We start from the raw sequence: 27,365 nt of genomic DNA on the forward strand, positions 1-27,365 counted from the left end.
GTTAGTTTTCATTTAGCAGGTCGCTGTCATTTTAGAGAGGTAAATCATGACTGTGCAGTTTATTTCTCATGATTAGGAAGTGATACAAGATGCAACACCACACTAAATGTGCAAGCCGTGATCAGATTTGTTGGTGAAAAAGAAAATGAAAATGATGAATTTATCATTTGTCCTGCCAATGTCAATAACACATTTCAGCAGGCAGCCTGTCGTGTTTTTAGAACTCCAGACAGGTTACAAATTGAAGGGAAAAACCAACATAAAGTTTCTTAGTGAGGTGTTGAGCCACTACAAGCAGCCAGAGCAGCTTCAATGAGTCCTGGCAAGGAGGCTGTACGTCTCAGGAGACTTGTGATGTTTTGATGATGGTGGCGGAGAGCACGTCTGACACATCGGTATAAAATCTCCCATAGGTGTTCAAGTAGGTTGAGATCTGGACAAGGTGAAGACCAACATCTTTTCATGCTCATGAAATCATTCACTGACCCTACCTTGCCCTATGGATGGAGGAGAGAGACCCCTAGGTTAGAAATGTTCACAGAATAAAGCCACCACACATGCACCCAACCCCACTCATTGAGAAAATGATGACAACTCATCTGAGGTTGATTTCTCCCAACATCTTTGTGGTTTTCACATCACTCAACTCTCATTTGTAATGTTTGTAACTCGATATTTATATATGTGATTGTTGGGGAACTTTTCTTGCTGTCACTTTGATCACATCCCACATTGACAGACTAAGTTACCGACTGGGAGAACGACTTTTCAGTTTTTCACTGTTCCCATGTCCAGTTGATGATGAAAACAGATGCCATTGCTTGTTGTGACTGAAGCTCCTGCCATCTGAGCCCCTGCAATGAACTCTCTTTCATAGATCTCGCCACCTTGATCCAAAATCCAGAGTGTCTGAGAACATTTTGTTGTTGTTTTTACATGTAATACCTGCATGGAAGCATCTGCATGTATTCTGTTTCTCGTCATACTAACTCAGGTTTTTATTTTGACTTGTCATCCGTCTGTAGGTTCACTCTAAAGCTTTCGGCAGCACGATTTATATTCTGTGTCATTGTTTGGTGCCAATACGGAATGTGGTCTGTAGTTGCTGACATACTGGGGCATATGGTGTGTGCGTGCGTGTATGTTCTTCTCTGGAAACCAGAGTAAGTCTTCCAAGAGCCAGAAGTCACTCTTTAATCAGACTACAGCTGCAATGTGCAGATGCTTAAGGACTCATTTGATTTATTTTTTTGCGGGACACTGTTAATTTTCTGATAACATCATTGCATATGTTGATACATTTTCTCCTGTCAGTTTTTAAACCTAAATAGCCAGTTCTGTTAAAATAGTGAAGTGAAAATAGTCAATATTCAAATGAAGTTGCAGCAGAGGTTGTGGTTGTTTTCTCATCTTGGAGAAGAAAATATACTTTGTCTTTGTCTTGTTCATGAAATGTTTTTATGCGCAGTTCCTTACTGAAACACTATATTACTTTAACCTTTAATTTATTCTTACAAGCAGGAGCCAAAGCGTGATGGCTATTTATATCTCCTTGCACCTGAAATGTGTTGAGCACCTTTTGCATGGCAGTCACTCAAGCTTGCAAATACTTTCTTACAAGAGATGAATTAAGGCCAAGTGATTTGATTTGATCATAGATTTGCAGGATATACTTTGAGGCGATGCAGACTGCAGCAAGTTTGCTGAGCTCCAATAATGTGACAAGACTTTCCACTCTACACGCAGATGTGTGTGTTAGAGTGTGTGTCCTTGAGGTGAACTCAGTGTTGAAGAGGAGCCGAAATGTTTGCAGCAATGACTCTTCCCCTACATTATGTGTGTATTTGTGAGAGTGATACAAAGAGACACACAGTCTGAGAGACAGAGGCTGGCTTCCTTTGATTTAACAATTGTTTTTCTTTTCCCGTAAAAGAAAAAAAAAATGACTCACTGGCTCAGTCACTCTAAAGATCAGCACATTTTCTACAAGATGTCCATGATTGCTCTCTGAGGAAAATGTTTCAGCTGAGACGTGGCACAAAATTAAACTTGTTTGGCTTGAATAATTGTATAAAAAAGTGTGAGATAACAATCCCTGAAACAATTTCTGGCATAGTTAATGTTATCAATCCAAACAGATCATGACAAATGCTGCAAGTATTTGTTGAGGTTTTTTTTCTCTAAATCTCTCTCAGAGGAGAATCCTGTAACATGTTAGAACTGAATTGTTAAAATATGGAAGTGCAATATTGCCTTCAGTACATCCTGTGTGTGTGTGTGTGTGTGTGAGACCTTATATAACACGATAAAGTGCCCATCTATCTATTTAATCCAGTGAGCGTCTGGCAGTAGACAATGTTTCTATCTGTGAGTGCAAACTGATAAAGTGTCTGACAGCCAGCCAGATGGGAGTCACTCCGTGTACTGAAAGGTGGCTGGAAAATAATGAGACACAGATGGTAGCGGTATGTCCATACAAACACACACAACTCAAACCACATGACGCACACGCACATGTCCTTTGTTGAACGTTCCCCTGAACTGACTGCAATATTTCATAACCTTATTGAAAAAAAAGGATTGTGAGGAATAAAGACCATGACTGTCTATTATTCCTGTTAAATGAATAAACTGCAGCAACATACAACTGTTTTTGATACCGTAATCTTATACTGTCACACATCCAGTAGATACAAAGTGACATCAGCTGTAACGTGGTAAAAAAGTTGATGTTCGGGGAATAGTAGACTGAAAAAGAAACGGGTTGATCCAAGGACTCAAAAAAGTCTAGGGAAGGAAGGTATTGATAAAGCTGATACTCATATGTGGCTACATCAATCCAACATGTTTAGACCAGCATGTGGTCCTCAGACCTAAAAAACAAAACCTGTTCTTTAGAGCCTGGAACAACTCGTCTCTTTCTACCTCAATTATCTTTTTTGTTCTCGACCAACTGCTAAAAGAAACAATGTGACTATTTTGATCAGCTAGCTGCTAACCTAAGTGCTGGTTCTGGTGAGTGGTGAGAATAATGATGAGAGTTGAAGGTCAATAGAAACACTAAAGTTGTGGGTCTGCTGCACTGAAACGAAGAACTGATTCAATTATTTGTGGTCATCACAAGCTTGAAATTGAGAAAGGAGACTTGTGGTGTTTCTGATATTTCAAATTGTTGGACTGACTTCTACTCCGGAGAAAGATAATGCAGTTTCTGCTGTTCAGTGTAATCCTTTTAAGATTGGGACTCGTGCCATGAGAATCCATTGGTCTCCACTTCCAGCACACGTCCTTATTCATCTAACCACACACACTCACACACAAGCGCACACACACTAGTGTGAGAGGGTCTGTCTGCAAGCGGCAGAGACGGAAAGGAGGTCTGGGAATGCTGGGGGGGTGACAGGGAGGAGGAGGAGGAAGAGGAGGAGAGGTGGAAAGTTGCAATTTCAGGGGAATATAGACCGCATACTATGGGAAGGAATGCACATCTCTTTGTAGGAGCGTGAGCAAGCAAATGAGAAGGAGAGAGACGAAGACAGGAGGTGGAGGAAAGAAACAAGGAGGGAGGGATCTAAGTGGAGCTGCAGCGTGGCCCTGCGCCTGAATGAAAGGACCTCTCTCTCCCTCGCCCTCTCCCTCTCTCTCCGGCTTCCATCCACTGCTGCATGTGAGCACATGTCCAGAGCAAACAAAGCAGGACTTTCCAAGTCACTTTTAGCTGGAAGTAAACATACTGCACAAATGCTGGCTGAAGCTGCAACTTCCATTTTTCTTATGCTTTCAGCAGTTTTGATCTCTTCCTAAGAAGCTGGACAACACCTTAGCCGCTCTTGTGAGGATTACTCAGCATCCAGCACATGGATGAATCATGACAGACATTTCATTTTCTGGACAACCTGGAAAACTTTCCTTCAAGTACTGATATTGTGATCTACAGGTGAACATGGACTGAATCGCTCCACCGCTAGAGAACACTTGGACAGCTGTGCTGAAGATCTTTTCAGCATCCAAATAATTCACTGGACCTGGATCGCTTGAACCTCATTTGACCTTATTCACACACCTCACAAGAACAGCTCTTCATACTGTACATACACGATATGTGGAGTAATGGTTTAACCAGAGCAATCCTGAATTGACTGTAGGGCTCTTGTCAATTTGCAGGCAGTTGTGATGCTGGATCAGTGTGCTTGATGCACATATGCTTTCACACACAAAACGCCTGAAACTACAGAGACCAGAGGACATTTAATCCAACCAACTTCCTGTATGTGTTTGACTGATGCTGCTAGGAGTGTAACATGTACATTGTCCCACCAAGCCTCCCTCATCTCATGTATTTGTGGTTTTTATTACCACTGATCTCATCGCAAGCTTTATTAACTTACAGCACCACAAGAAATTAGACCAAAGTACCTTGAACTCAAAGAGAAAACACTGAACTTTAAACATGACCCTAAAAACCCTCACCTTGGTTCCCCATTGGATCCGGGGGCACAACATCCTCCCTCACCTCCTTCTCCCTGTCCTGCTGTTGTTCCTCCAGACCTGGCGAGGGGGCTGCCATCCCCAGTGTTTGGATTACAAGCCCCCGTTCGAGCCTCAGCAGCCACTTGTCTTCTGTAAAGAGTATTCCAAATTTGGATGCTGTGATCTGGAAAAAGATCACAAGATATCAGTAAGATTTTATTCCATCATGGACAACTTTGACCATTCAGGCTACGTCACTTGCGGCAGGTACATACGCAGCATACTCTGCCAGGTAAGAAAAACATTTCAATATACTTGAATACTATTTGATATTGTGTTTTATGGTCACCCTCTTTCAATGACTTTAAAAAAAAGAGAAAAAAATGTATGAGGTGACAAACTGTGAAATCCTCATGAATTTCTGAATTTTGCTCCACACACAAAATGTGGTTGATGTTTGCGAACACACTGTGTCACATTTTTAAGTAAGCATATTTCCAGAACTTTACCAGAATTCTACATCCCATATTAAAACTTAGTATTTGGAAATATCAATGCATCATAAATTATAAGTGGGCACCAAACAGCCCCAACAAATCTGGTTTCTGTCTAATTCTAAATGGAACTATGGTTTGTCATCTTGAGTGAAAACCCAATGTGACACCACCACACACCATTAATGGCTCCAGGATGTGGCAGACTTCTCTTTGTTGAGTGTTTCTACTGAGGTAGCATGTAATAAAGACTATGAGAACCCATCAAGAAAGAAAGTCTTGACAGTAACATGTACGCTTAAAAAGAAAGATAATGAAATCAAAATTTGATTCAAACGTTTCAATCAAATCCAGACGGTGTCTTTTGTTTGGAAAATAACAATGACTGTCATAGAGTACAAATTTATTGTAGCAAAATGAAGAAAAACAAGACTTGGAAGACTGAACTTCTGGCAGAAGTAACATTTGCAGTGAATTCCCGGTACCTCATCCATCCCAGACTCTCAGAGAACTTGTTGCTGTTCGCCTGTCAGCAGGAGTATGCAAAAACTTTGAAGTCGATTGTCTCCAAACTTCAAGGAGGAATGTATCACGTGCCAAGGGAGAATTCTTTACATTTTTTCTGGATGCATTTAAAAATGGCATTTGTCCCTTTTTTTAAAAAAACCTTGGCAGACTCCTCCATCCCTCCTTGGATGTCCTGAGGTTTAAATTGTTTTTGTGTCCTTAATCCGCTGAGACAGACACAAGTCTGAATAGCAAAATGTTTGAACAACATGACAAAAGATTCCACCATGATTCCTTAAAGCATGATGAATCCACAAATGACCAAGATGCAACAGCATTATCTGAAGATTTAAAAAGAATTTGGATATTTTTGATGTTACCTGAAAAAGGTTATTTAACCAAATCCAATCCATGAGACAGCAAATTCTCAATGACAGAAGATAATATTTGGGTGGGTAGCACAAAACTGCAAGGAATTAAAATTACAAGAGTCAGAACTGAGCAATTATAACAAATTGAGGATAATTTCTAACGCTTTTCCACAGATGTAATTGTATTGTATGTTTTTAAGTGACTCATATGTGGCTACTGAAATTTCCTCACAGATTACAGCCTTGGTAAATGTTGGGAATTAAGCCTGCCTATTTCAGGATCTGTACATTTCTTTTCTAAGCTCACTGATTTTACACAGATTCCAGCACTGAACTCTCCTTTTACTGGCAGAGACAGGCACGAAACCAGCCCCGCCCACAATGATTACATCATTAGGTGCTGACTCTGCAACAGTAACGACACACAGAGTGCAAATTGAAAGTTTCCATCTTTAAAATAAAGACCAAAGCAATAAAAAGCAAACAAACAAGCAAAAACAATCTATGTTAAGCCAGCTACAAATTTCTGGCTCCTAAAATATGGGTTTCTGTCATTATAGTAATTATAGTCTACAGAGGATCTTTCCAGGCAGGCTGTTTCTTCCAATGACAGTGCTGCAGAGCACGTACAACTTCCTTAGCTTGAATTCACAACGATGTAAATAAATAAAGCTAAGAAAGAGTTTAACTGGCACCAGAATTTAAGCCTCCTTCAGTGAAACAGAGCAGAGGAATTTTGCCCACATTTGAATTAATTTCTTTGAACCTCAGGAATAACATGAGCACACATCAAAATAAATGTTTGGCTGCTCTTACTATGGCCTTTTCTTCAAATTTCTATTTATCTTGTAAGTGCCCCTCCTTTTTTGGATCTACAAAAGACGACACTCTGCGGTAGTCAGCTACCCAGGGTGATGGTTTGAGTTAAAAGAGGCCCAAGAGGTGGTCAAGTTACCCCAGAGCCAGGACACTTATCCTGGGTAAACCCACCATACTGAGACGCTCTGTTCCTGCTGCACTACAGGAGTCTGCTGGCACTGATATGAGCAGGGGAAGTGAGAGAGACAGACTGATACATAGATATATACACAGTGTGTGTGTGTGTGTGTGTGTGTGTGTGGCTTAATTGACCAAACAAACAATAATTTCCTCCTCGGGCAAGATGACAGGATATATCAAGTTCCTACAAGTCAGATGCAAAAAAGATTGACAGGATGAAGATGCGAAGAAGCAGAGATGGCGATGTGAGGAAATGAGGCAAACGAACCTAAAGAATGTGGACCTCAAAAAAACCCAGAGACGCTCTAAGGCAAGGCGGGGGGTAAAATTGTTTCGTGCAGCTGTGTGCATGGCATGAAAAAAGTTATTGTGCTTTTCAACTTTACTACAGTACCGGTGTTCCTGCTGTGATTTTTTTAGGCTGCTGCCTTAGAAGCCTGCTGGTGTCTTTTGAAGTTGGGGCAGAATTTGATTAATTCAATGATGATCAGAACAGATCTTTTGCACACATGATCTCGTAGTGTGAGGGCTTTACTAACTTTTCCAACTGGATCTTGCTGAGTGACAGGAACAGCAGTGGAACATTTGATAGAAACCAGATATTGATACTTTATGTATGTAATATTAGCTCATAGCTATAGCGAGCATTAGCCACTATTCAGATCAACATTTCTAACACACTTAAGATGTATTTATGATGGCCTGACTGTAAGTCAGCATCACCATGTGTTCCCTCAACCAACAGCTATTCGTATTCTTTACACTGTTTTGTCATTGTATCATCAGTTGTCTATTTTAATTGATTTAAATCTGCCATATCTTCAGCCTCCCACTTTTATAAAATTTAAGATGTGAAAGTCATTTAATGTGCACCAGAGGCGCTACTACTTTGACTGTTGAACTTCACCAACTGCCCTTGAATACACCACATAACAACAAACTCCAACACAGAAAATCCAAAATACCTTCATTTTTCTCTTTTCAATCTTGGACCACAATTGCAACTAAGTTTAGCATCAAGATCCAACTATGTTTAAGTGATTGGAAAGGAGATATTTTTGCATTCCTCCATCCCTCTGTATTTAATTTGTCCACCTCTGTCTCTCTTGGGCTCCAAACTAAGTCCAGATCTACGCTTGCCAACAATATTTTTGTCATGACTCTGCACCCTCTCTGCAGTAATACAAATTCATCCTGTGCAACGGCCAGTTAGAAAAGTTTAAATCTCATGCTACAAAATCTAATTGTAGTCATTTGAAATAGCTACATTGTTTAGGAACGTCTGTCAGCAATGACATGCATTTATCCCACAATAGGCCAGAAGGAACCAAAATAATGCAGTCTCACTTTCCAGCTTCAGTGGGTCAGTCAGGAGAGGTGAATGTGTTACTGTAAAGCACCACTAAAGTTTTTTTCTTCATGATGTTTAAAGTTTGAATGTCTTCCATTTGCAGAGTAAACTAACCCCACCAAGTGCTTCTTGGAAAACATCTGTTGGACATTTGATAGACACATTCTACAGAATGAAGTATAAATCAAACTGTAGGAAAAGGTATTATTCAAGTCGATCGTGTGTCCATCTGCGCCACGTCCCAGTTTACTCCGGAAACTGCTTCTACCAACAACTTCAGCTGCTCAGACTGAACGCAGCTTTTGTTTTGTCCTGCGGACCTAAAAGCTGTTTTCCAGGCAGCCTCTCTTCTCTGCCCAGTAATCTGCTTTCATTTCATTAAACAAAGATTCTCTGTCATAGCGAGCTTTCTGAAGTCAATCGTGGGTTATTTATAATTATTAGCTTTCACTGCTGGGCCCACTGAGGTGGTTGAAGTTACAAGAGAAAACATTCATTTTCAATAAATGTTCATCAAACTCAAACTTGCTTGAGTATCATCTGTCATAAATGATGCAGCTTCAGTACAAGATTATTTTCTCTGCCACGGAGATCCTGTTTTCTGTACTGTTTTCATGGCAATTAGCCGGATCACATAAAAACTCTTTGGCCATTTTCATCAAACTTGGTGGAAGGGTGCAGCATGCTCCAAGAGAGCACCTATTACTTTTTGGAGCGGATCCAATAACTTGGTTGTCAGGCTATCTAAGAAACTAATCTACAGATTTGGATGGGTTTGGTGGAGAGATCAGTAATATTAATATTACAAGGAACAAGGTCTTGGAGGTAATCTGGATCAAATGGATTTAGATGATACAATCCTCATGTTCTGTATCCATGTAGTATGCACTCGGGTGCTTCTCATCATTCTCAGTGCATCTATAGACAGATGCAGGTGAAAACACAAAATCTTAAACGTGATTCACAACATCCCATTTAGATGTATAGAGACCAGGCCAGTAGCACCTTGCTGTTCTTGTTCATCTTCATTATCTTTTTTTTCACATGAAGCTTTTAATGCTTTATATTTTTCTTCAGTTCAGCCTACTGAATTATTGGGTGTTGAATGTAATTTTCATCTCATTTCCTAAATCCATTGTTTCAGTTCAAGTACAGCTCAGTGTTTGAATGTTGAATCACAAGACTAACAAGATCAATGCAGAACTTCTGCAGCAATTTGCACCATTTCTGTCCTCCTTTTCAGTTTCTCTACTGTATCTATAATTAATAATATGTCATAGTTAATAGGGCTTTTTGAACAAGACATGCACAAAAAAATATAAGTAGAAATTATTTATAAGCAGTTGATGCAGGGAGGGCACGCACACACACACACACAAACTTACATTCAGAGTTTGCTTGTGTAACAAAGGTGAAAAAAAAAATTCATTGTAGGCCCATTTGTGTATACAGCATATAAAAGTGCTTTTGAAAGAAAATCCACTTTCTTTTGATAATAACTTTTGTAAAACTTGAGACGTGAACCTGAGTGAAGGAGCATGACACTAATAAAAATCTTTGATAATTATTATGCTTCCGACTGTGCTGAGGTGAGAAGCAGCAGAAACACAATTTGTTTCTGAAGCCTACAACTGTCTCATCCCTGATCTTATGATGTGTACTGCCTGAATTATTCACATGGTCTGACCTCAGTTACAAGTTTGACTAAATGTGGTTTCTGGAAAAGCGTAATTCCACAAGTGCAATATAATAAAATCTGGCATGTACTAGCAGTATTGTTCCTTCTGTTCTTTGGGCACACGCTTTACGTGCTTGTCACTTCACCAAGCCTTGGCTCAGTCAGAACTAAATAAGTGATCATGCAGCCGGAGATGAGACCTTTTCTTCCCAGTCATGATCGGTCAGGCTGATCTAGCGCTGAGAGAGGGAGCACAAGTCAACCACATTATGGTTTGGATGTCGTGTCTCCTTGTGCCTGCATTTCGTCCTCCTGGGTGTGGTTGACAGAGTGGTTGTGACTTAATAACTGGCTGGACCTTGCTGGGTTCCATTTATACCAAACTGCATTCAGACGCACACAGGCCAAATATAACCAAGAGGCCTGACCAGTAACGATGAGGCATAGAGAAGCTGTGGCGGAATAAATACACCTATCATCTGTTTACCTAAGCATGTTCTTAACCTGAGATTAGCATATTGGCAAGAAGGAGCTTTAATAAGTATGGTCACAGTCTCCACCCCGATATTGATTGATATGAAAGGGAAGGGTCAACTTTCTCCATGGTCCTGTGGATTAAAGGCACATATGAGTTTTTGGGTTTCTGAGGTTGCTTTTTCACCTCCAGTAAAGAGGTCATATGATAATTGACGTTATGCTGTCTTTTCCCAGGATGACTCAAAAAGTTATGAATTCAACTTGATGAAATTTGGTAGGATGATGAAATATCTATTTCAATGTCAAATTGATCTCCATCCCAATCTGATGACATGACGTCACAGTGGACTCAGTGCACTCTACTTTTGACATAGATCCTTATTTTTTGTTCTAATATACTGTACCTCCGTTCCATGAGCACGAGTGGCTCAAGGGATACCACGACTGTGCCTTCTCCACTCTACCAAAGAACAAAATCTAGATTAGGTAAGGAGGGTTTTTACTAGATATTTAGCTAGTTTGTGAGACTTAGTTGGTGTTTTACGTAAGATGGGTTGTGTAGGCAGAAACCACATGAGTAAGCTCAGGAGACAAAGAGATTTAGGGCCTTTAGAAATGATCAAAGGTCTTTGTCCACTGGGAGTTGTGTCATGTTGTTATAGAACCTCAAAGTCTGCAGGAGGAGGAATTCACCAAAGCATAGACTTCAACAGCTGTTCTTTTCATGATTTCGTTAGTTTATTTTAACCTTGACCACAATTGTTCCATAGAATAAAACTCATTCCCTTAAACCTCACAGAGTTGCTTTAGACTGAAACAGATGGTAGCATCATCTCAAGGCAACACACGGGAGGAAAAAAAAAAGTAGTCTATTCCTGCACTGGCAAAAATTCACTTCCATAGTGTGTATTTAGACTAAAGCATCCAAAATACATATTTAGGTTCATGTTTATTTGGGCAGTGGGTGTTTGCACAGTTCTGTTTAAATTGATCTAAAATAAAAACTATACAAAGATTTTTTTATTCCCCCTAAGTTTAAATCCAACTTTCAGTTCAGTAGCACAAGAATTTTATATATTTTTATTATTTTTTTATTTTTATATTTTTTATATATATTTTCATAGGAATTTTCTGATTTTAAGATGTAACCTTAAATATTATGAGTAATATATATCTGTATTCTAAGCTTCATTGACACCAGTGTTTCTGCTCTGTGCAGGAGTGTTCTCCATATGCTGCCCACCTGTATGATGCTGAAGATGCCAACACACCGATGCGGATGCTGCCGGGACTGTGCGGTGATTACTGCGCTGACTACTGGAAACTGTGTCGGTACACACTCAGCCTCCTCCTGGAGGACCTCGGGAGCCCTCAGCAGTTTGCAAACCTGACTGCTGCAATAGAGGAAGATCAAAGAAGGTTCTGTGACTTTCTGGAGCTGAAGGACAAACAGTACTGCTACCCTAATGTCTTGACAAATACAGGTATTCCAAATACTTCCTGGAGAGATGTATACCATTATCATCTGGCACCCATGTGTCTGTGAGAGGATGAGCCAGAATATTAACTGACTGTTCTGTTTGTATAAACACCCAACATGAATAGGCAAGTTGTCACATCGCAGACAAAACACAAATTACATACCCACTGAATTCGAGCTAACAAGACAGTCTAATTACGATTTATGGAAATGGTTTGTGTTTAAACAACATCGTATGTAGAATGTGTTCCATATGATCCCAGTAGAAAAATCGGGTCAGAGGAAGGAAGTATGGTTAAAACGTTGTTTCTAAAAAAGATGTTTTCGAACTTATCAACAAATCAACCCAGAATCCTGTCTTGTGTGTGTGGTTCTCTTTTCCAGACCTCAATGCTAACCTGGGCTCAGTTCAGGAGGATCCTGAAGGCTGTATGGAGTTATGCTTGCAGGAGGTTGCCAATGGTCTCCGTAACCCTGTGGCCATGATCCATGCAGATGACGGAACACATCGCTTCTTTGTCGCAGAGCAGCTGGGCTATGTGTGGGTGTATCTGCCCAATGGCTCCAGGATTGACCGCCCTTTCCTTAACCTTACGCGGGCTGTCCTCACATCCCCCTGGGCTGGAGACGAGAGGGGTTTCCTCTGCATAGCCCTGCACCCAAGGTTTAAAAGAGTCATATCAAATAATCGTCAAAGAGCAAAGACAGTTCTCAGTTGAAAAGGTCATAGTAATTGCCTCGTTTACATTTAATCTCCCTTGTTTACCTCACTTGTGTAGGTTCACCACAGTCAGAAAAGCCTATGTGTACTACTCTATATCAGTGAAGAAAGAGGAGAGGATCCGTATCAGCGAGTTCACACTGTCAGCACATGATGACAACCAACTGGACCACTCCTCTGAGAGGTGAGAAGGTGACATGTGAACTCATTCTGTGGCTCGCCTTTACTGGAGTTTTTTTTAATCCTTGAAGAATCTAAACCTATGTCTCACATCTTGTTTATGTCTCTAAAAATGTGTGTATTCACTTGTTGTAGAACCATTCTGGAGGTGGTGGAACCAGCATCCAATCATAACGGTGGACAGCTTCTTTTTGGCCATGACGGCTACCTGTACATCTTCATTGGGGATGGTGGTCGAGCTGGGGACCCTTTTGGAAAGTTTGGCAACTCGCAGAACAAGTAAGTGTAATTATACAATGATATTTTTGCCTGTAGATGGTTTAAGATGTGATGTTATGTTTTCTTTATGCTGCTTAGTGACAGTGTTTTTCATGTTGCTATAGCCAACGAGCCAGGCAACATGAAGAAGAAACTGGACTCAACTGTTCAAATCCTTTCCCTCCCTGAATGCCTTTTGCAGTGAATGATTAAAAGGGATTTATGAAACTAGGATAAACACAACCTTGCCTGATTGCTCTATTAAACAGTGTTCATCACCTAAAATTTTAACAACCTTGATGTTGCTGAGATACGGGCTACATAAACATGAATTAAAAAAATACCAAAGCCTGTCTGGAATGCATAAAGAGTCGATCAGTTCTGCCGAGGGAATGTTTATGTTCAAGTAAAGACAAGTCTAATGAAAAGCATCCAATTTATAGAAGAGAAACTGAATTGAAGTAGCTGCTTGTGGGCAGGTTTTCATAATCATCTTCTATTTATTAAAATTCCATTCAAGGATCTCCCAAATTGCAATTTTTTTTTCATTTGTGTACCAAAAGCAATTTTGCTGAAAGACCTGAGGCAGATGTGACAAAAAAGAAGTGCTGAAACAGGTCAGAGAAGACAATGTTGTTAAATCAGCCTCTTGTGGCTGAAATGAGTAATACAACAAAAGTCAACCCTCAGTGCTGTAAAACAATATTTTCGTGAGAGGCTCACTACTGTCGGCTGGAGGGACTACATTTTCAGCTTGTTTCCCTGTCTGCCTGTCTAACCTATTCTCAATAATGCGATAACTCTGGATTTTTGCCTTAACTGCCAAATAGATTCCTGCCGGGTTCACGGTTTTGCTCATTAAGACCTAATTTAAAAACCAAATAACACTCAAAAGAGGAGATTAATAGCATCATATGAAATGCAGCACTGCAGAAAAAAAGGCAGAGAACTGTGAAAGCCTGTTTTCTGATCACTCAATCACTGCAGAGACAGATTAACATTTGCCTTTTAAATTTGGCCTATTGATTACCAGGTTTCTTTGGGAGGAACTCCAGTCATACTACCTTGAATTTTTGCTGCTGATTACAGCTAAGACTGGCATGAGAACACACGGGGGGAGAGGTGCTGTGATGGATTTATGCTGAGAGCAGTGACAAAGGTTGACAAAAACATCTGTAAGCGACTGTTTAGGTAAACTTTGTTACTCGGCGCTCAAATCAGATGACTACTTTATAATTAAGATCATACATCTTAAGGCATGCTGCTTATAGTAAACTATTTTTTTTATTCTATTTTAAATTGTTTTCCATTATTATTGTTGTTATCCAGTCTTCATTGTTTTTTTATTCTTTGTAGAAAAAGGTAGGTATTGCCAATATTCTGATCTTGAGGATGACAAATACTTGAATACGGATACAATTAGACTTTGGAATTATGGTTTTTGAAATGATGTATTCTTTAATCTAATATAATCTTTCTAATAATCTGTTTTCATAGGGTTTTTCAATGCGAAACCTTGACTGCAGAAACTGACGAAAACAATCTGACATTCTCTCGGGCAGGTTAATGGCACACAGATAATTTAGCATTAGTTGGTAATCTGACACCTTCTCTCCTGACAGCTTTAACTTAGCTGTTTAGCTGTTTCTGGGGGGGTTTGTTGACATGCAGCATTAGCTGTTCTGGGAATGAGGGAGGATACACCCTGCCAAGTCTAATATTGACACTCCACATTGCGGCTTCCACACATTGCAGGAGAGAGTGGAGGGTGAGATTGCAAAGAGGAGAAAAACAAGTGAGGAGTCGAGTGTACTTAAACCACAGCGGGCAGATCATTGCCAGCTCTTGTTTTGGAGGCGACATTTAAATTAACTTTGGAAAAGAAAGTACGAAAAGAGGAGAGAGGAAGACGGGGCAGAATGGTTAGTAACCTCAGTCGAGACGATGGCTGGAGAGGAAGATGGGAACGAACAAATAGAAATCTGTCAGTCACTGTGTGGTGGAAGATAAATCAGGAAAGGGAAATTTTGTGCAAGTAGAAAAAGATGGAATGGGACACCGTTGCCCTTCCTCTTAATGGTACCACATAATAGAGGAGGACTGATGTTTGTAAAGTGAGTATTCCAAAAGAATTTGTACTTTAAGACAAAGTCTGGAATCAGGCACCCCCAGTACCCCTCCCTATTTTACTTATAGTTCCTGGATGCTTAAATTCTACAATTATCATGTTATTTGATCTGGTGAACAGTCAAGCTGTTTTGCATCACTTCAGATTCATGAGTCTTTTATCAGTTTATGACCCTGTTAAAGTGGGAAAAAAGAACAAATTCTCCCAAAAACTACATCTCTGTTAACCATATCACTCATGCTATTCTACATGAGGTCCATGGTCTAGAAGCCTCCTCGCCCACCTTCCACTCTTAAATTGATTAGCACTTTTAATCTTGTGGATCCTGTAGCCTGACATGTGCCTCCCTATGTATCTGCAGACTACACCAGCTGTGACTGGGGTAGGATCCACAATGACCTGACATCTCATCTCTTTCTGACCCAGAAGTTAAAGCTGTCGCCTCACTAATTTGAATCTCGGCTGTCCCAGGTCTTTTCCGTGTGGAGTTTATGCACATATATGTAAGGTTAATAGTCCCGTTAAGGCTCCTGACCAAAGTGGCGTGCAGAAGATGGTCCCCGAGAGATGTACTTTACTGCACCATGACTGATGGTTTACACGCAGAGAACTAATTTTGTTGTATCTTTGTACGATGACAATGAAAGCCTCTCTCCTCTTTGTGTAGGTCCGTTCTTCTTGGCAAAGTGCTGCGTGTTGACGTGGAAGACAATGATAATGGCGCTCCATATAGCATTCCTTCCGACAATCCATTCCTGGGAGAGAAGGATGCTCGACCAGGTAGATGTGTTCCTGTTGCAAATTATTTAGAGCTTATTTGCTTAAATGGTGATTTGCTTTGGTGTGTGTGTGTGTGTGTGTGTGTGTGTGTGTATGTATGTGTGTGTGTGTGTGTGTGTGTGTGTATGTGTGTGTGTGTGTGTGTTTGCTGCCATTTGCATGAATGAAAGAATTCAGGAGTGGGCTATTTTCATCCACATACCTTTTCCCTCTGTCTCTTTGCAGAGATCTATGCGTACGGAGTACGCAACATGTGGCGTTGCTCTATTGACCGTGGCGACCCCGTAACAGGTTATGGACGCAGCAGGATGTTTTGTGGTGATGTTGGCCAGAACAAATACGAGGAAGTGGACCTGATTATCAAGGGTAAATTGAGCATACTGTTTACAATCTTCATCTATAATAATTATCACACATTTTTACTGCTCCTAAAGTAAATGTTCCTTCTTAAATGAAATAGCTGTCATTATCAGCTCATTCTTGCCATATAAAACTGCTTCACACAGACGCTGAGTCACATTTAAACATGCTTCCTTTCACAATTATAGTGATTAGAGTGTAGTTATGTAGACTTAAAAAAGGAATTGAAATAAACGTCAAGTAATGCTTATGAAGTTTAATCCAGGTTTCTTGTTTCGGAGTCTAAAAGGGAAACGTATTTGCATAACTCAACTAAGACAACAAAAGCAGTCCCCCCCCCCCAGAAAAAAAACAAGTTCCTCTAATTCTATCAATATATGTTTAAAGGGGGAAACTATGGATGGAGGGCAAAAGAAGGCTTCAGCTGCTACGATCGTAAACTCTGTCAAAACTCCTCTCTAGGTAAGTCCACAAACAGCAGTCACAATGATGTTTCAAATGATTTCCATGTGTATATTTCCTGTGAAACCAATTTAAAATGAAATTTAATTAATATTCCAGCAAAGGTGTGTAAGGGTCCAACCCAATGACACTCTCGTCACTATTTACCCTCTGTATGTGATGATGAAAATCAGAGCGTGCCATCTCCAGGAGCTGATTGGCCAGCCAACTGCCCAACCATGACACTGACTCATCCCTGATTTCTTCCACACCAGGCTCATCATCATTTGCTCATCATGCTGATTATGGCCAGCATTGACACCATTGCAGTGGCATCTTTAAATTGGGCTCCTCACGATTGTGTACCTGCCTTAATTTGTCCGTCTGAGCTGTACCCAGCTAGGCTAGCTGCTAGCTGCTCTCATTAAATCACAGCAACCTAGAGTGAATCTCTCGATTACTTTTTTAATATGTCACTGCAACGGAGCAGCTGGCCATGATCAGTCTAGTGAGCAGCAGACATAGGAGAAATCAGGGAAGATGGATAGTCGTGATTTGACGGTGGTTGGCCCAGTCAGCTCCTGGAGATGGCACACTGATTTACATAATCTCATTTGGAGGTTCATTTTAAAATACAACAGGTGCAATAGCTTGTTGTACAGATGGAGTGGAAGAGGACCAGCTAGAGATGCTGGTAGGAGAGGATAGATGAAGGAAGGCTGTGCCTCCGTCATTTGGAAGGAATCCTCAGCCAGGGCACACAGCTCAATAAGCATGACACACTGCAGGGCAAACATAGGGGTTAAACAACATGCTGAGGGCTTACCAGTGAGCTAATGTGACTTTCCAACTGCCTCTGAATCATATTCTCTGTCATTCCTCTCTCTCTGTTCAGAATGCCACTGTCATATTGCTCTCTTTTATAATACTGAACAGTATGTACAGATGTTTTCTATGTGTCTCGGTAGATGACATCCTGCCCATCTTTGCTTACCCTCATAAACTGGGTAAGTCAGTGACTGGAGGGTACATCTACAGGGGCTGCCAGATGCCCAATCTCAATGGACTCTACATCTTTGGGGATTTCATGAGTGGGTGTGTACTTTTCTGCTTGATTCTAAAATAAGATATTTGAGGAATGTATGCTCCTGTGCAAACTCAAGAGAAAAGGTGATAGAAAGAAAAGGCTTGACAATCAAAATCATTCAACACAAGGAACTAAAATTAGGAACTAAACTTACATGGAGCGCCAAAGGGATGACTTATTTGTGTTGATCAACTTCGAAGCTAGCATCACCGTGGGTTCCTCTCAACAAAAGCCAGCTGCATTTAACATTGGATTTTGGATTATTACAGTTACCAAAGTTGTGTTCCACATGATAATGTTCACACATGAAGACATTTATTTTTGAAGTGTAAATGGAAGTATTACAAGTTAAAAACAACATAATGCTATGAAACAACTACATCGATGATAGATGACTTCAACGTTCCCAAAACTATCTTTCCAATTGTTCTGTTTTTGGCATGAAATCTGTCTGTCACAACCTTTGTAGTCTAACCAATTGTTAGCAAACACTGTGTTTAAGACACATAAAAACCTTTGGAATTACTGATGTTAAACTATCTTCAGCTAGTGTGAACCACAGACCTTATTTTAGGCATTTAACCAAAAACCCGTTGACCTCGAGAGGAGGGGAGCGTACGTTTAACCACACTGACTTACTTCCTGGTTTGAGGACTCATTCCTGCACCAGTATGAGAGCATTATTGGGATATGTGTGTATTTGTGCTTGAAAGCATGTTTGTCTCTTCTCAGGCGTCTGATGTCTTTGAGGGAGAATGTCACCACAGGTGAATGGCAGTATCATGAGATCTGCATGGGAAGAGACCAGACCTGCAGATTCTCCAAACTCATTAACAGTTACTATAAATACATCATCTCGTTTGCTGAGGATGAGGCAGGTAATGACCCTCTCTCTCTCTCTCTCTCTCTCTCTCTCTCTCTCTCCCTCTCTGTATGAGTGTGTGTGTTCATGTCTCAGGTACCGCCATGAAGGATTACAGTGATTATAGTGGTTGGAACACAAAGGAGAAATAAACAGTGCACAATACTTGAAATAGTTATTCAGGTGGAAACTTACGCAGTTCTACATGTATTAAGAGAGAAACTAATGTGATGAGGTGTGTGAAGGTTACTTCATATTTGGAAAATGAGGATTATGCGGTCAACTCTGATATGTTTGACCTATTTTACCATTGAACCCTCAAGGAGCATGCATGATTGCGGTCAAAATGATAAAATATCTTGAAAAATCTTAAATGTTTGTTTCCTGTCTTAACTTGAACAATCACTCATCACTGTCCTGGCTAAATCCAGACCCGATAATCAATATTTTTATGGTTACTTCAGCCCATTTTTTTTAAATGCAACTAAATAAATAAAAATGTGCTAATATGGCTCAGCTGCAGCTGTCTAGTCACCACTCTGTATTCTTGCTCCACATCACGAATAGCCTACAGCCATGAAGGGCACAGAGGGACACAAGTTTCATGTTGAGTTGGTGTTAATTCTGAATTTTTACACCGATATTTTAATTTTTACTGTGAAGGTATATTTGTCAGCCTCGCTGATTGGTAGCAGCATAGGTTCTGAATAAAAGGAGAAAAAAACACATCTGTTGATTTTTATAATTGTTCATTCTGAGGAGGTCCAACTGAACTTCTGAACTAATTAATTCGAGTTACAGACTTCAGTAAAAGCTTCTCTTCTCTGCAAGTTGTTGGTCTCAACTGGGCCCCACTTTTATCACATCTGAGTCTCTGTTTTGTCCCTTCTTCCTATTCTCTCTCCTTCTCCTCTGCTTCATCTGTTCATATGAAATACAAAGACTGATGATTTGGAAGAGTTTCATTTTTCCCTCCATTCCTCATAATGCATTTAATTATTATTTTTCCTTTCTTCTTCTTCTCTCTGCCCTCTTCTCTTTCAAGGTGAACTCTATTTCTTAGCCACGGGGGCACCAAGTGCAACAGCCAGAGCAGGAATTGTCTACAAGATAGTGGATCCCTCCAGGTAATCACTGGAACGCACCTTCAGCACACATCTCAATGCAAATCCAAGCTTAGCAAAGCGAACCAGCCATTTGCATTCTTCATCATTTACAGTGATTATTACATCATCCCGACATGGAATATCCCTCTGTGTACGGTATCCATTGGTTTTTTTAATCACAAGTAGCATGTTCAATTTTAAGTCAGAATCTGGCTGATTTAATATTTTTGAGACCAGTTATATGTTCATACACACACACACACACACACACACACACACACATATACTGTATACATACATACATACATGTATATACCTACACATGTATTTATATATATATACACACAAATATATACATATATACATAAATACATATACACACATATCTATACATATATACATATACACACATATATACATACATACAGTATATATACATATACACACATATATACTGTATATACACATACAGTATATATACACGTATACACATACATACATATACACACATATATATATACATATATATATACATATATACACACATATATATACATATATACATACATATATACATATACACATATATATATACATACATATATACATACATATATGTATGTATATATATATATATTCATACATACATACATACACACAAATACATATATACACACACACTATAGTATTACACAAATTAAAAATTTGATAAAATTCTCCCCTTATTCCACAGGCGTGCACCTCCAGGAAAATGCAACATCAAGCCTTCCCCAGTCAAGATAAAAGGGAAGCTGATAAACTTCTACCCTAGAAATGGTACAAAGATTCTAAAAGTACTTTTTTACTCCTCTACTTTGTTGGGTTCTTTATTTCCTTGCATCCCTCCAGTTTCAGCTCTCATTGAGTTTTCCATCAAGAAATGTTGACAAATAGCACTAAGTCTTTTCTTCATGTCTCACAATCTATTGAGGGCTAAAAAAGTCCTTGAACAAGAACAAAAACTTCACCTACTAATGTCCTCCTTGCAGCTAAAAAGTCCAATATAGTGTATATACAATGTGTTTTTTGTAAATGTTATTTCAAAGTGATTACTAAGGTAGTTTGTTTGAATCAGTGTCGCCAGCATTTTCTTAATTACTTCCTCTCACTTTTTGCAGAATTTGTCATCAACAAGAAACCAACCACCACGCCCATACCCACGACAACCACAAGGACTACATCAACAACAAGAAAACCTTTAATAAGGAAAAAGCCAATGCCGACAAGAAAAACAACAAGAAAAGTTTATGTGCCACGAACACCAACAACAACGCCGGCAGCAGCAACAACAGCAGCAGCAACGACAAGAAAAACATTACAGACAACAATAAAAACGACGAGAAAGACAGCGGCACCGACAATAAAAGCAACAACAATAAAACCAACCCCAGCAGCAACAATAAAACCCACAACCCCACCGACAACTGTCCAGATGACCTTGACTCCCACTTCAAGCACCCCTGCTGGTAGGCTTACTGGTGTACCTGTTCACCAAAGCAGGCCCACTGTTTACCCGACCTCTGGTTCTGCTGTTAGGACTAACATTAAACCGACTGGTAGACACACCTGGGCACGAGGACACGCCCACACTGTCCGACCATACCATGTCCTTTTCATCTCACTGTATTTTCTCTACATTTTAACAGGCTAAAAGCCAAATTATCGCCTTACAAATTTATATTTTACATTTTACTTTCCTGGGATGATTTTTAGTACTTGAAATGTGATTGTGCAATAATGAAATTGAAAAAAAAATAAAATTACACCACAATTTCAGAGGCTTGTTAAAAAAGTAATAGCAGCAAGAAATCAGATACACATCGTCTGAAAAACACACACACACACACACACACACACACACACACACACACACACACACACACATACCTGAGGGCACCACATAGAACCAAGTTTTATAAAAATCAGCTTTGTAGATTTTGCCAACACACAATGCAGGTGATAACATGAAATGTTAAACAATTAAACAAGTTCGGCAGCTAAATACTGTATAGTTTGGTTCACATTGAATATTGAGACTGTTTAGCTTGTACTTCATTTAAATGTATCAGGGATTACTAATGTGTTACAGGGTACAAATTCATTTCATTTTTGCGAAAATCTATTTATTTCAGATGAACATATTTAAAAGGTTTATCATACTTTAGTTTACAAAGGAAAAAAACGGGCCAAATTAACAGAGAACAAGTCAATATGCTGCTTAATCTAATATTTAAAACCCTATTACTTTACTCAATAACTTACCATGTCTGCGACTTTAAAATGTCACTTCTTTCTTTTAATGCATATTTCTTAATTTTTGCACTTATAACTTATGCACATAAATACAATAGCAGCAAAAATTGCATTCAAACTTTAGAAGATTGCTTATATTCTTTTTATTTAATGACAATGTTAGGTTTGCTAATACTAGTGTAGATGTTAGAAATGAGTCATTTGTACAAGCTCAAACTCAGGTAGAGTGATTAATTTCCACTTTTAGTTCTAATAATGTTATTCTTTGGCTGGTCTAAAGCATACGGGGTAAATTATGCTTTTTATATGTGTTGATTTGCACTATTTTAATTAAATCGGCAACATTGGCGTTTTATTTTGAATAAATGTTTCTGCACCAGCCTCAGTTTGGACATTGGTCTTTGTGTGTCTGTATTTCCTGTCATAAAGGCCCTAACAGTGTTAATAATGATCAGAGCTTTGATTTGAACCTAAATCTATTCAAATAAAGAGGGTGATTCTGTCTCTCCATCAGGTTATCGCTCAACTGTCATGACGACGCCCTCCTGGACTGCTCAAACCCCAATCGCCACCACACCTTCACCAAGGAGAAATGTGAGGCCCCCTCAGTACCCCCCTAGCACCGACTCCCAACCTTTAACCTCCCCAAAGCCTCCTCCAGCTCAACCCACAAGACAAAAGCAACGGGCTTTCACACCTGCAAGTTATCCAGAGTATGGCAGGGGGTTAACCACAACGCAGACACCATACTGGAGCCAAAAGCCAACAACGTCATCTTACAAGCCTCAGAGACCCCCAATAAACATCCCATTGCCAAAAACACAAGATGAAAAGCTGCAGTTTGGAGAGAAGTTGGAAAATGCTGGTGAGGGCAACCAGGTATTTAAGAGGCCAAGAGGACGAGGTAGAGGTTTTGGTTACAAGAGAGGTGGAAGAAGACTACGCGTTGGCTCAGTTCGACTGGTGAGCGCTGATGGTTTACCAGATCGAGGCAGAGTGGAGATCTTTATCCGTGGGGAGTGGGGGACAGTGTGCGATGACCTTTTCACCAGCAAGGCCGGTACTGTGGTGTGTCGACAGCTCGGCTTCACCACGGCGCTGGCGGTGATGAAGAGGGCTGGGCTGGGGGAGGCCGACAGCAGTGTCAGGATCTTCTTGGACGACGTGGAGTGTGAGGGAGGAGAGAGAACACTGCTGGAATGCAAGCGGTCCAGAGTTGGGAAGCACAACTGCTCACATGGGGAAGATGTGGGGGTGATCTGTGGTTAGAACAAAGGGGGGAGGAGACGAGGCGTGGTTATCAAATCAAGAATGTGACAGAATGAAAGTACATAGAGATAGTATAGAGTTTGTGAATTCTATTTTTTTTCTGAAAGTTTTCAAATTCCTACTTCATAATTCCAAATTGTCACTCAATGTGAGTGTAAAGCAATTTCAAGAAGAAATGTAACCGAGTACATAACACCAACAAATTAAACAGCTAATATTTTCCTCATGAAAAATAAAGTTTTTCTTCATCATTCGTAAATTCTCAAAATGGTTAAACATGGATTGAATGAGATTTGACAAATCCTTAATCACATTCTGTCTGTCTGTTTACACAAGATCCAGTTCAAATGTTCTGACAAGATATTTGTATTTTTGTATTTCAGCAAATCTATTTTCTAAAGCAGGTTTTTATAATTTCATTTACATCTTTTTGTATGTAGTGTAAAGATGAGAAAATGCTGGACATTCTTCATTTTGAATGTAAAAAAAAAAAGTTTCCACTCTTGTGAAAAATTCTGACACAGCGGGCTTGATATATAAATAAAATTTATGGCAAAATGATTATTTTCTTCTCTATTATTTTTCTGCTATATGTGAATACATACTGTTTTTTTCAGGGGATCCTTGGTCACATAAAGCTCTTGGAAAACAAAAAAGAAAACCACTAATATTCCTCATTTGGAAAATTAAAATATTACAAATATAAGGGTCAATTAACAGCATACCGTTTGCATTTTGGGAATTTTGTTTGTTTGTCTTTGTTAATGGGCAGATACGTAAATGTGCTCGCTTAATGCTACCATGCTGACTTCTAAACGAGTGATGCAATTCTTGTTTAACTTCTTAAAATTCACTGAAATGTCATGAATCTCTCACTGAAATGTAAAACGGTAGGCTAACAGTTGAACAACTTTACATCCCCTTCTGTTCTCTCATGAGCCTACATTAAAAAGAGTCTGGAAAGTCCCATCGTGTTTCTAAATTTGCTGGGCTGCATCTGCACATGATAATTAGCGTTATAGTCATTTTCTTTAAACCATGTAAACAATTCAGTCAGAATATTGTCATTTTAGGGATAAGTGAAAACTGTAATAGCAGTGGAACATTGAGTGCATGTAAAAAAAACTCAGATTGCCTTAGTCAACATGTGTTCGCCAAACACCTCTACACATTTATTCAATATCTTTTTGTCTGACACTTATCAGGGGTCATGAGGTCCAGCTTCCATACGGTGGATGATACAGACGAAACAGACTTTAATGTCGGGTTAGAATCACACTTATGCGATGTGTCAGCATTGTCATGATAGTTTTCTTAAATTTCTAAACAAACACTTCATTTACAAAAAATGTCTGTGTGCTAGAAATAACTTAAATGTTTTTATAGACTGATTGCAAAAGGGAAATACCTCCCTAATCTGTCTTTAACATTTTTCCCCTGCTTGAAGCCTGAGCAACTTTCGCCCACATGGGCCAAATGGTAGCTGGTTTTAGCGGAGAGCTAAATATACTGTCTTGAATGAATGTGTTAAAAGAGTGTAAATATAGGGTGGAAATAGACATAAACAGAGTGATTCAGATGGCTGCAGAGATAAAAGACAGACAGCAAATAAAAGAAAAAATTAGCTTCCATGGGAAAAAAACAAACAACAAAAACACATTGTACTGCTCTGACCTCTGTGGGCAGGAAGTTTGAAATCCGTCACCCAGCTGTGATGTCATTTATTGCCTAATTCATCATGTCCCCCTGACTCTTGAAAGATTATTTTAAACTAAAAACACAAACAAAATCCTGCAATGTCTGGGTAACAAAATGTAAAAAAAAAAAGAAAAAAAAGAAAAAAAGTAGTATGGTCTTTTTCCACTATTTCAGAAAATAATCATAGTGCAAGCTAACTTGCTAATGCTAAACCAATCAGGAAAATAGAGAAGGAACTGCTACATAAAACTAATTTACCACATTTTAATATTCCAATATAACAAAACACACTAACTTTGTGCCTCCTGAGCAAGTGATGTACTGATGGGTTCTGATAAATGTGAAAAAGTAAAATGTACAATAGTTCCATTCAAATGTATCAGAATAAAAGTAAAAAGTACCCTAAATAAAGGAGCAATACCTAAACATTGAAAGAAAAAAAAAACCAAAATGAGCAAACCACACAGGAGAACTGATGAAGACAAAGAACATCTGGACAAATGGGACAATGAGCAACAGGTGGTAAAACCTGAGGGCAGGGAAGGAGCTGATTGGTTGAGAGACAAGAACAAGGCTGGACTGATGAGGGCTGATTAACTGATGAGACACAGGTGATGTCAAAAGAAGAGGGAAGGAAACAAAAACAGGCAGTAACACAAATAACAGACGAAACAGTAAGGTAAACCCCCAGGAACTGTATCCAGTATAACACAGTTATCCGTGACATAATACAGGAAAACAAAGATTAGAAAACAGCTTTAATTGCTACTCATTATAATATCCATCCACCCATCCATTTTCTACCGCTTATCATGTTGGGGGGGCTGGAGCCTATCCCAGCTGCCGTCGGGCGTGAAGCGGGGTTCACCCTGGACAGGCTGCATGTCCATCGCAGGGCCAACACATATAGGTTGCATCTGAATTGCCAAGTAGGTCGGACCGTAGGTCGCAGAGTAGGTCATAAGCTGTCCGAAACCACAATTGGCTCAAGTAGCGACCTAATTCGCAACCTAAATTCCAGCCTAAACACACCCACATTGTAGGTCGGTTCAGGTCCATTTTACGGAGCAACCTATGGCCCACAACGCACCGCGGACTTCTTCTTCGTCCCCTAAAAACTTGTGGACCCTCAAGCCAAGTTTGTGCCACCTACAGTCTACCATTCTTATGCAGCACAAACATTTATAGTTGTTATTGATGACTAAAGGCGTGTTCACACCAAACGCGACGCGGTGTGAACACACCTATACAGGTGTGTTAATATGCTTAATAATAGAGAATGAATGAAGGGTGCGCTCGGAGTGGAGTGCAGTACGACAGTCAGGCCAGCAGGTGGGGCTTTCGTTGGAGCTGTCTACCTAATTGCGGTATCTGTGCTCTGCCAGCAGAGGTCGTGCTTCACCACCAATCTTCTAGGGTGTCTGAATGGTGCCGCCGTGCTTAGGTTGTAGGAGTAGGCTGTATCGGTAGGTAGTAGCAGTAGGACGTAGGTTGCCACTTGGCAATTCGGACGTAGCCATAGACAGACAACCATTCACACTCACAGCCACACCTATGGCCAATTAGCCTCGTCCCCTCTTGATGTCTTTGGACTGTGGGAGGAAGCAAGAGTACCCGGAGAGAACCCACACAGGAACAGGGAGAACATGCAAACGATTATAATATCAAAAACTGTATTTATGTCCACTTGGGCAACAGTCACATTTCGGCTGGCACATCTTTTCTCAGAAGTTTCACAGAAATAAAATAAAACATGTCAACGAAGGAAATATAAAATTTAAGTGTGACTGACATGTCCCATGTAATGCTTCACAGCACAATTACACGTCAACAAACAAACAACAACAAACAAAATGTCAAAAAATGTGCAATAATGTTCAGCAGGAGAGTTCCACATGAATGAATCAAGAGAACACGTGTTTAAACCCATATGTATGATATATATGCGTACAGTGAGATGTCAGTTCATGCAATTTTTTATGCATACATGTGGAAATATGACAGAAAATATGAAATAAAGTCCTCTGCTGCTTTGAGGTCTCACATTTGACCTTCGGAGGGTTCATGCAGGTGTAATTAATGACACTAATCAGGGTCCTGCTCTATTCACAGCCATTCCAGTGAGTCAGCATGCACAGTACAAGGACTCTGACCCATCTAAATGGAACAAGGCCATAATAAATGTTTTGAGTTACACCTGTGTTTGCCCTGCATTGACATGTCAATTTGGCTGCTGCAAAAATTCTATTATATATTGCCTAAAGTTAAGGCATGTGAATTTAAAAATGAGATGCATACAGATGCACTGAGGTGATGTAAATGATTAAAAACAGATGATTGCAGGGGACCTTAGCTT

General features: G+C 39.8%; 1 protein-coding gene and 1 long non-coding RNA gene across 3 annotated transcripts; one reads left to right on the top strand and one right to left on the bottom strand.

Moving 5' to 3' along the window:
- Positions 1–220: 220 nt before the first annotated feature.
- On the bottom strand, positions 221–25,793 carry LOC147254189 (uncharacterized). 2 transcript variants are annotated; one of them, XR_015118124.1, is made up of 6 exons: positions 24,986–25,793; positions 23,025–23,301; positions 12,226–12,480; positions 11,591–11,741; positions 4,471–4,647; positions 221–433 (listed from the first exon to the last, which is right to left on the bottom strand). It is a non-coding gene; the product is annotated as an uncharacterized LOC147254189 (long non-coding RNA). The 2 variants fall into 2 exon arrangements; XR_015118123.1 differs by having other exon boundaries at positions 221–497.
- LOC147254190 (HHIP-like protein 1) lies at positions 3,506–23,920 on the top strand. The gene is made up of 14 exons (XM_086215774.1): positions 3,506–4,762; positions 11,567–11,831; positions 12,212–12,491; positions 12,607–12,732; positions 12,864–13,007; positions 15,782–15,894; positions 16,120–16,260; positions 16,642–16,716; positions 17,664–17,790; positions 18,515–18,660; positions 19,690–19,771; positions 20,484–20,566; positions 20,908–21,255; positions 22,557–23,920. Exons 1-14 carry the CDS (start codon positions 4,451–4,453, stop codon positions 23,309–23,311), a joined length of 2,997 nt encoding a protein of 998 aa, XP_086071900.1. The 5' UTR covers positions 3,506–4,450; the 3' UTR covers positions 23,312–23,920.
- Positions 25,794–27,365: the final 1,572 nt, after the last annotated feature.

Source organism: Aulostomus chinensis, chromosome 10 (genome assembly GCF_037954235.1).
Source record: "Aulostomus chinensis isolate RoL2024-O1b breed Wild chromosome 10, RoL_Achi_v1.0, whole genome shotgun sequence".
NCBI lineage: Eukaryota > Metazoa > Chordata > Actinopteri > Syngnathiformes > Aulostomidae > Aulostomus > Aulostomus chinensis.

Excerpts from the sequence above, each read along its gene's own strand:
- LOC147254190 (XM_086215774.1), top strand. The coding sequence starts at position 4,451 with ATGACCCTAAAAACCCTCACCTTGGTTCCCCATTGGATCCGGGGGCAC. Across the intron at positions 11,832-12,211 it reads TAATGTCTTGACAAATACAG|ACCTCAATGCTAACCTGGGC; the intron begins GTATTCCAAATA and ends TCTCTTTTCCAG. Across the intron at positions 19,772-20,483 it reads AAGATAGTGGATCCCTCCAG|GCGTGCACCTCCAGGAAAAT; the intron begins GTAATCACTGGA and ends CTTATTCCACAG.